The sequence below is a fragment of the Gambusia affinis genome, linkage group LG02 (genome assembly GCF_019740435.1).
Source record: "Gambusia affinis linkage group LG02, SWU_Gaff_1.0, whole genome shotgun sequence".
Classification (NCBI taxonomy): domain Eukaryota; kingdom Metazoa; phylum Chordata; class Actinopteri; order Cyprinodontiformes; family Poeciliidae; genus Gambusia; species Gambusia affinis.
Genome location: NC_057869.1, coordinates 11,952,917 through 11,962,012, shown reverse-complemented (window position 1 = coordinate 11,962,012; position 9,096 = coordinate 11,952,917). Strand labels below are relative to the sequence as shown.

The 9,096-nt window shown below is 38.4% G+C and overlaps 2 protein-coding genes across 2 annotated transcripts; one reads left to right on the top strand and one right to left on the bottom strand.

The window, feature by feature from the left end:
- Positions 1-392: 392 nt before the first annotated feature.
- On the top strand, positions 393-8,580 carry efcab2 (EF-hand calcium binding domain 2). Its single transcript, XM_044140474.1, has 7 exons — positions 393-491; positions 604-691; positions 1,078-1,150; positions 5,984-6,060; positions 6,826-6,868; positions 6,989-7,055; positions 7,183-8,580. Exons 1-7 carry the CDS (start codon positions 467-469, stop codon positions 7,299-7,301), a joined length of 492 nt encoding a protein of 163 aa, XP_043996409.1. The 5' UTR covers positions 393-466; the 3' UTR covers positions 7,302-8,580.
- LOC122844726 lies at positions 2,191-5,973 on the bottom strand. The gene is made up of 2 exons (XM_044140447.1): positions 5,374-5,973; positions 2,191-4,198 (listed from the first exon to the last, which is right to left on the bottom strand). The coding sequence occupies exon 2, from the start codon at positions 4,098-4,100 to the stop codon at positions 2,274-2,276; it is 1,827 nt and encodes a 608-aa protein (XP_043996382.1). The 5' UTR covers positions 4,101-4,198; positions 5,374-5,973; the 3' UTR covers positions 2,191-2,273.
- Positions 8,581-9,096: the final 516 nt, after the last annotated feature.

Genomic DNA, 9,096 nt, shown 5'->3' with positions numbered 1-9,096 from the left:
TGTGCCATAAAATAAATCATTCAATTTTTCAGAAAATGCTCATCTTTGTTATTATATTCAGAATGACCAGTTGAAATAACAGTAATTCTTTTAGCAGTTGATTCAAAACGTTTGCAGGAAAATGTTTGTAAATCAACTGAATTTATAAATTATTTACTTATACTTTTTGAATCTAGTTTAAAGGCTTTTTCTTAAAAAGAAAATGTTTCTTTAATTTCTTTGTGTCGTATTGGTCTAATTAGATTAGTATTGTTGTTATTGTTACAAGTTATAAGTATTAATATATATATAACTGCACGAGTATTTTTAAAATAAAAGTCCAAGCAGCTTATATGGGCTCTTTTAAAAAAATATATATTATTGCTTCAAACGTTTGTCATATTTCATTTTATTTATTTTTGCTACCTCACAAACCGAATAAACAGGTAACGTTCGGTTGCTAGGCAACAGGAAAACAAGCTGAAAGATGGCGGAGGACAAAGAAAGTGCAGGTTCGTACGACTTAACGGAGTCAGTTTACAGATTTAGAAGCACCGCAGTACTTGCTTAATTTGTGAGAGGTGTATTAAGAACAGCTTCCGTTATTCTCTCTGTTTATTTCAGAGAATGAGAACATTTTGGCTATTCACAGGAAAATAACGGCCGCCTTTGAGCCGTTTGACTACGAGTCCAAAAACACGGTGGACGTTCGGTAAATAATATTATAATTAATGTTCAATTATTAAAAAGTGCAAAAATAACTAATAATAATAAAATGGTATTTCAGTTATTCAATTTAGAAATTGACGCTCATATTCATTAGACACAGAGACACATTTAAGATTTAATTTGTATTGGTTTTGATGATTATGAGTGAAATGATAGCATTTTGTCATCAGTAAGAAAAAATCTGTCTAAATTAAGTATTTGGAAAACCTTCTGGACTGAAAGGTAGAAAGAGTAAGTAGGTGTCCTTTTTTTAACATTGTAGGTAACTATTTAAAAAAAAGGTTGAAACCAAACTAGGTCAGAAAACAGTGCAGTTTCTAAGCAGAAATAATGTTTCCTTCTAACTCTCATTATGTGTCTGTTTTCCAGGGAGATTGGTACCATTATGTATTCTCTGGACTGCTTCCCCACTCAAGCAGACATACGTGAATTTATAGCCGAGGTCAGAGCAGTCTTTATGTTTATTCTTTTCATACACAAATGAACTAGTTACAAAACAGGCTACTTTTAAATGTCCACTATTAAGCTTCCTTGAACGAGCCACAGGTTAGGTCTCTTCACGGTCTGGTTTCGAACAGAACAAGCTGTGAGAATAATTTGTTTTTCCTGTTGAATTTGATCTCTAGGGGCCATTTTTTGTTAATGTTGGTGACATTTTCTTAAAGTCTGCCATCTTTACAATCCAGCGTCATTTTTGACCCCAATCCAGCTGAATGAAATGGGTTTAGAACCACAAATATAACAAAAAACACCAACTTTGAGGCAATAAATCAATTCTAATACATATACCAATAAACATCTGATAGAATAATCACTGCACAGCATTCTGGGAGATGTAGTCAGAGGAAAGGCTTTGGCTGCTAAGCATGGTGGGTGGAATCAACGAAATCACTCATATTATGGTTACCTAGCAACTCACACATTCTATGGTTACCTAGCAACTCACACATTCTATGGTTACCTAGCAACTCACACATTTTATGGTTACCTAGCAACCATAGAATAAGTGGAATAAACTAACTTACTTGTTCTCAACTTTGGAAGTATTTCAGACATTTAAAACTAATCAATAGTTATTGATATCGACTAATATGAAATGGTTGCACTTTAGTCATGTTTTAGCGTTCAATATAAAGAAAAAAACACATTACTAATACTAATTATAACAAGATGATGTTATAATGATAATGTGTTATGTTATCTGATAATGTGTTATCTGCACGTTGATACACACGCACCCCCACACATATATATGTATTTTTATATATAAAATATATAACACACATATATAAATAAATATATGTATATATATTTATTTATATATTTTTATATATATGTGTGTATATTCATTTATGAATAAATTAATAATATATATTAATTTATGAATAAAATATAATTTTTTTATATATTTTATTCATAAATTAATGTTTGTATTTATGCTTAAGGAGAATTTAGAGACCAATTAACTACAGAGCTGTGATTTCACACTGTGGCAGGAAGCCGGAGCGCCCGGAAAGAAACCTGCAAATCTTTTGACCTTTTTGTCCCTTAAATTTTAGTCCTAATCAAATTTCTCCAGCCTCAAGATGGTCACTAATTAGGTCGTCTAAGAATTTTTCCTCTTCCAAATTCAATACTTTTGGCTCCTCTCCAAACGCACCTTTATCGTCTTCCAGAGGAGGGGCTGGAGAAACTGTAATATCCGTTGTTTCATCATGTCTCACCTTCTCGTAAATGTAGATAAGTCCGTTTTGAGACATGTCTTCACTGCAGTCGCTGTCTGCAGTGAAGACATGCTCGTCGTTAGCCTTCACGGTTTGTTCTCCTTTGATTAAATAGGAGTAGAACTGAGCCGGCTTTGAATCCCCACAGATGACTGAGGACAGGTGGTACCTCTCACTACCACCTTCACAATCTGCAGGGAGATCTATGGTCTGGTTGGCGACCACTGGGTGAATCCTGGTCTGCCTTTGGAGAAGAAACACTACAACATTGTTATCTGTTAGGCAGTGTTTCTTCTCCAAGGCTGACCCGCAGCCCGAACAGCGACGTCTGCCCCAAAAATCCAACCAACTGTTAAAAAGATCGATTATGTCGGTTGGATAAGTTGCCGATGGAAGGGCAACCAGGGGGCCGCTGTTCAAAAGCTCGAGGAAAATGGTCCCACAGTTCGAGCAAGAGTTTTGGTTATACAACTCTCTATCTGTGTCTCCGCCAAAGGAATCCAACCAGACCAGCGCAGACTCCAGCAAACATTTTATATCATGGTCTTTTCCCACGTCTGATGGCAGCTTCTTCTCCTTCAGCTCCATCAGAACTGGGGAGAGGTCTTTTTGACAAAAATGTTTGCCGGGCTGACGGACAGCTGAAAGGATGAGACTCGCACACACCGGGATCGACGAAGCCTCCAGAAAAACCCTTTCCTGAGCCAGACACCTGCTGGTGACGCTCAGGTTCAGGATGCTCTGGAAGGCGACATTCACCCAGCTGTTCTGGAGCTCGTTGGAGAACTTGAAGAAGTTCTCCTCCCTCTGTCCGTGTCCTGTAATTGCTGTCCTTCTTACATCTGTGATATCCAAGCCAACTCTATGTTCAGATTTATCGTCCGGAGAACAGTAAACCTCGATGGCAACGTTGATCCTTGCATTTAGAGAGGCTCCATTTTCTTGTGCAATACGTTCCTCGTCCGGGGAAGTTGAAATTTGAAAAGCACTTGTGAAAGTGCTCTTCAGAGAACCGTTGTCTTGAAAAGAAAGAGCTGGAATCCATGAAACCAAAGCTTGCGCTAACTCTTCAGCCACAGCTTTGGCTGCGAGGTCAGTCGCAGACAAATCCTCCCCAACCGGGTCAGATTTTTCTGCGACTGTTCTCTCCCCCTCACTGTGTACGGTCATCTTTGAACGAACCTCCCCAACCGGGTCAGTTTGCTCAAAGACAGTACAATTGTCCTCGGTACTGTTTCGTACCGTCTCTGTGGGTTGATCAGAGAAAACCTCCCCAGCCGGGTCGGTTTGTCCAGAGACAGTACCGTTGTCATCTGTACTTTCCCGTCCAGTCCTCATCAGGTGAGAGTCTGCGGTTCCACAAACCTCCGTTGTCTTTTCAGAACAGACCTCCCCAGTCGGGTCGGTTTGTTCTTTGGCGTCAGATGGAAGACCCTTCCAAAACAAATCGTCTTCATCATCCTGATGGTAATCTTCATCGGAATGCTTCCCTGGAAACCAATTGTCAAACACTTTCTTCAACCCCGTGGTTACAGCATATCCTATGCCCCAACCAAATGGGATAAACAAGGGAACAAGCGCCTTTGTAACACCAAACATAGTTGCTCCATACAAATCTGAATCTCCAAGGACCGTCTGGATCTGACTGATGCTTTGGGATTCAAGCATCAGAACTTCTTTGATCTACTGTGATGTACATGATGTCATCATGATGTCATCTATGACCTCATTAGTAAACTCCCTGGACTTCTTGCTTCTGGTCATTGCTATGGAAAAGATCAGATCAGTTCTGCATGACTCAAGCTGACATAAATGCTTAAATAAAAAGCAATATTTTTTTTATTTATTTATTATAAAGAGATTAATAGATTTGTGTATGATTAAATTTTAGCATTTGTGGTTTTCCATACCTGCTGTGGTTATGATTTACAGTCAGAGGAAACTCAAGAGGCAGCTTGTCTTGGCATGTTGATGAAGGAACATGCCAAGACATGGCATGCCAAGAATCTCTATCATAATCTCTATTGTGATAGAGATTACAGTTAATCTCTATCACTCTACTACTACTCTACAGTTAATAGAGATTACAGATTATGACACTTCATGTCACCATTTCATAAAGACAGAGATAGGACAGACTACTGTAATCCAGCTTTTGGATATTAGAATCAGCAACGTTCCTGAACAGAGCATGTTAGAAAACCATGGCTGGCGCTTGATTCCCAAAACGGATGGAAAACGCATTGCTTCTCAACAAGACACCGACATTCAATAGCATGCAAATCTTGTTGAAAAAGACATTTTGGCTTCTTTATTACTTTGAAAAAGTTTTTTTCAGTTTTGTATAAATACTCTGGACTTTCAAACATGTTAATTACATTTAATAATACACAAAATCATTCCCAAATATTGAGATTTCACCAGATCATTTCTGATCGTTCTGATCTGCATCGTAGGGATAGTATCATAATCGTGATGCTACGTCACGATTATGTAAAAGAGCGGTTGCTGGCCACGCCCTTCACGCAGATACACAGTAGTACAACTTTACATCTTTGTTCCAAAAGCACAATAATTCAGCTCAAAAAACGACCCCGACCCCCCCCCCCTCAAATGCGACCTTTTTCTAAAATTTGCGAGGTTAGAGGACAAGCCCTTCTCTCAACATGTAAAATAAAGAAATAAAAATAAAATTTAAAAAATCAGACAATGTCGGTAATGTCCGACATGTTTTTACCTAGTTTCTTCCCAGTTTCTTCTTAATATAAACTATCATTTCAAGTTTACTACAATTCTGCCCGTAAATGCGCAGACATTGTAGCGTAAAGTGAGACGCAGTCAGGACCAGCAAAGGCGTCATTTAGCACTGCGTTAGCTTATGCTAACTGGCAACTCATGTCTGTGCTGAACAAAAATATATAAAACATCATTTTGTACTTACATCACCATCAACTGCAGGTATGTGACGAACAGGAACAGAACTTTCCTTCAGTCCAAGTATTTTTGGTCCTGTCCTGTAATGTCGGTGGTTCTCAGAGGACTTCTTCCAAAAATTATTTGCGCAAAACGACAACTTTCTTTGGCAACATCGCAGGGACATTGCAGGCAAAAATAAAATGAAGCCACGCAGCTCTGTTTTCCGTAAATGAGATTAAATGCATGGGCTGCACAAAAACATTTTTCTGTTCCAGAAGCCATAGCAGCGGTAGCTTAGCGTCTTGAAGGAAGTGGGTGGAGCTCCACTTGGGTTGCCAGGTGAGGGGCTGGATTTGGTTTAGGGTTGCTAGGTAACAGATTGTGACACAATTTGGAGGTTTTTGAAACGGGCTCTTTTGCAGACACCAACATAACATTTAGTTATTCCCCAAAAAACAAGTGGGTGTTTGTTGTTGTTGTTTAGCTTTGGACTGTTTTCAGATGCAGGAAATACTCATATGGAAGTACAGAAACATGCAAAAATTAATTTAGCATAATAGTGGACTTTTAATGTGCAAAAGGTCTGGTGTAAAGTTTAAAGAGTAAAACCCAGGTATCTTGTTCTGTCCACCCAGGTGGAAGAAAATTCCTCTGGAACAGTACATCTGGATAGGTTCATGCCAGCTATGACCAAAGTCCTGTTGGAGAACAAGTAAGATAATTCATGTTGGCTCCATGACACCACATTAGCGTGCGTCTTCATTCAAGACGCACATTTTGATGCAGACTTTTTGTTTTGTTTGTATACTATGAAACTCCTTAATAAATAGTTTGTTTACAGTTATTTTTAATACATGTTATGATGCTGTCCATTCATAACAAAAATCTTTTTTTTTTTTTATGAACGGACAGTGATTAGGTTCATCGGGTAAAATGCTCTTCTTCCACAAATGTGTTTTTCAATTAGTATTTTTCATGTTAAAGATGTTGAATCTTGCACAATCAGTAGTTGTAGTTATTGTTATCAAGTGTTTATATTGATTATTCAAAAACTCTTAAAAGTTTATGTTGAGCCTCCTATCTCAGTAACAGAAAAACAGCAGATTGTTGATTTAAATGCTTCTCTTTCTTGGCCTGATCAACTCTTAAAATAGTCATCCGTCTATTCATGTCTTGTCTTTTGTTAAAATGTGCAACATTTATTCACAAAATAACGTAGAACAAAATAAACACAAAGTACATAAGATGAAAGAAAGCCTAAAAGGTGAGAGTCCTCATTTTCAAGCAGTTCTTTACATGAAGAGCATATTTTAAATCCACAATGATGCTGATGCTGTAAGAAGACTATGAAGTGTACTGGCTGTAAGTCATTTTTACATTTTCATTTTAAAACAGAATGACTCTTGTGTAGTCTCTGAATTAATAATCATGTGTGACGTGTTTGTAGAAAAATAACCGGTGCTTTGTTGTCCGTTAGGTTTCCTCCCATCCCCAGGAGCAAAATATTTCAGGCATTTAAGGTGAAATTGGCTGTTTCTTCCTCATCCTGTGGTTTGTTTCTCTGAAGCAGCTCTTGCCAAAACTTTCTCAAGACCTCACATTTTTACGAGGAACAATATTAACTCATAAACTGCTTCCAGGTTCTCGACAAAGAGCAGAAAGGTTTTGTTGAACCCGAAGAGCTGACGAAGTTTATGATGGAGGAAGGTAAAGCAACAACTCCAAGAGGAAACAGAAGCTAATACTACTCACGATAAGTGGATTCAGTCTTAGTTTATTTATTTTTTTAATCAAAAAACATGTTGCATGTTTTTGTGTTTTCTTTTTAAACCAGGTGAACCTTTCACTCAAGAGGAGATGGACGAGATGCTAACAGCACACACCAATCGAAAGGAGAACGTCATTTATTATGACAAGTTGATCAACAAACTCACTGCTGACGCGCCCAAGTAGAGTCATCGTGTGTTAGAAAAACTTAAGAAATAACTGTTTCTTACGTTATTTCATTAAATAACATTGTGCCTGTAAAGGGTGTAATGGACTTGATGATATGGAAACAATCCAGGCTGGGTTCAGGATCTGAGTTGGTCAGAGCTGCACTGTGAGGGAGGCTGTGGGCTCAAAAATAGATGCTGGGTGACAGACTGGGTCTTAAAATAGCAAGACGTCTTGCAGCCTCTGCAGTACATTTCACAGTGAGCTTGTTTTACAGTGAAAATGTTCTTTTCCACACTGTAGTTGGAGCATAAAGACGATGCTGAAACAGTAAAAGCCTCATCCACCTCATCTTCAGTCTTCAGTGGGTTAAGCTCCATTATTGCTTTCTTACAGCTAAAAGTCGTTTTAATGAATGTCAGATAAAGTGCTGCTGCATCATTAAACTAAAATTTCATTCCTTTATGAGGGCGTGGCAGAGAATTATAACCAGATTATCTTTTATTACCACAATCTACTGGTGTGTTTGTCTCTTCAAACGGTCATTGTCACAAGTTAGTGAGCATCTTGGCTTTTAAGAATCTGTAGGGCGTGCTGTGATGGCATAGGGATAGCGCGACCCACATTTGGAGGCCTTCAGTCCTCGACGGCCGCGGGTTCGATTCCCAGACCCGGCCGACATTTGCCGCATGTCTTCCCCTCTCTACTTCCCCCCTCCTGTCAGCCTACTTTCAAATAAGGGACACTAGAGCCCACAAAAGACCCCCTACTGGGGAAAGAAAAAAAAATCTGTCAAGACTGAAAGTTGTTTAGTGAGTCCTAAGCTTTAAATCTTCCTGAATACATTTAGAAAATGTTTATCCTTTTTTAGTCTATATATTTGGTATCAAAAACATGTAATTGACATAATAATTAATTTTATATTACAGCACATGTAAAGCTACTTTAAAGTTTTAAATTAAAGCGTCAGTATGTAACTTTTATTTTAAATAAATGTTTTCACATATTTGTTAAAACTGTCCTTATGTTGTGACAGCTAATCTGAAAAGATCAACCTCCTCCTGGAGCTACTGTTACTGTCTGAAGAAATGCACCGCTCCCGACCAAAAACAACCAATCAGAGCCAGGAGGAAGTTATTAGTGCAGTTAATCATCCTCCTGTACTCGCTGCTCAGTGTGCTAATAGCAGAGAAACAACTTACCGTTACAGGAAAACCGTTTATCCTCCATCATTGGTGGCCATGCTAACTAGTTTAGCGTTCACAAGTTCTGCTGTGAGGAAGAAGCTGAATAGCAGCTTCTTTCTCACAGAAGCTGCTACTCACCGTCTTGTGACGGTTAATCACCGTCACAAGAGGGTGATTAACAGCACTAAGACCCGCCTTCTAGCTATGATTGGTTGTTTCCACCTAGCACTGGGAGAAGACAGAAGAGCTCGATTTTATCCATCTCATCCCGTCACAGTGACAGTTTCAACAAATTAACATCTGACTGTTTCAAAGTAATTAGATTGTGGATTTACATTTAAAATGTTGAGTAAATACAGTGAGACCGAGGTCAAGATGATTATACGGTTAGAATCTTGTACTGGACTATCATTAATCCAAAGGTTAAAGGTGACGTGAGTTGGCAATGCAAGTCGATGGTGAAAACGTTAAAGTCAGCATGAAATGATTTAGCTACATGAGGATGAGAAGATAAAAAATGTCACTGCTGCTCTATGATCAAGAAGCTGTGAAGTGTCATAAATAATTAATAAAACAAAGCAATGATTGCTGATCAGCATTTTATCAGAGATGACTCTGCAATGACT

Bases quoted from the DNA above. Each gene is read 5' to 3' on its own strand.
- efcab2 (XM_044140474.1), top strand. From the start codon at position 467: ATGGCGGAGGACAAAGAAAGTGCAG. The intron at 1,151-5,983 runs GTCAGAGCAGTC...CTGTCCACCCAG, and splicing joins TACGTGAATTTATAGCCGAG to GTGGAAGAAAATTCCTCTGG. The intron at 6,061-6,825 runs GTAAGATAATTC...GTTGTCCGTTAG, and splicing joins AAAGTCCTGTTGGAGAACAA to GTTTCCTCCCATCCCCAGGA.
- LOC122844726 (XM_044140447.1), bottom strand. From the start codon at position 4,100: ATGCTTGAATCCCAAAGCATCAGTCAGATCCAGACGGTCCTTGGAGAT.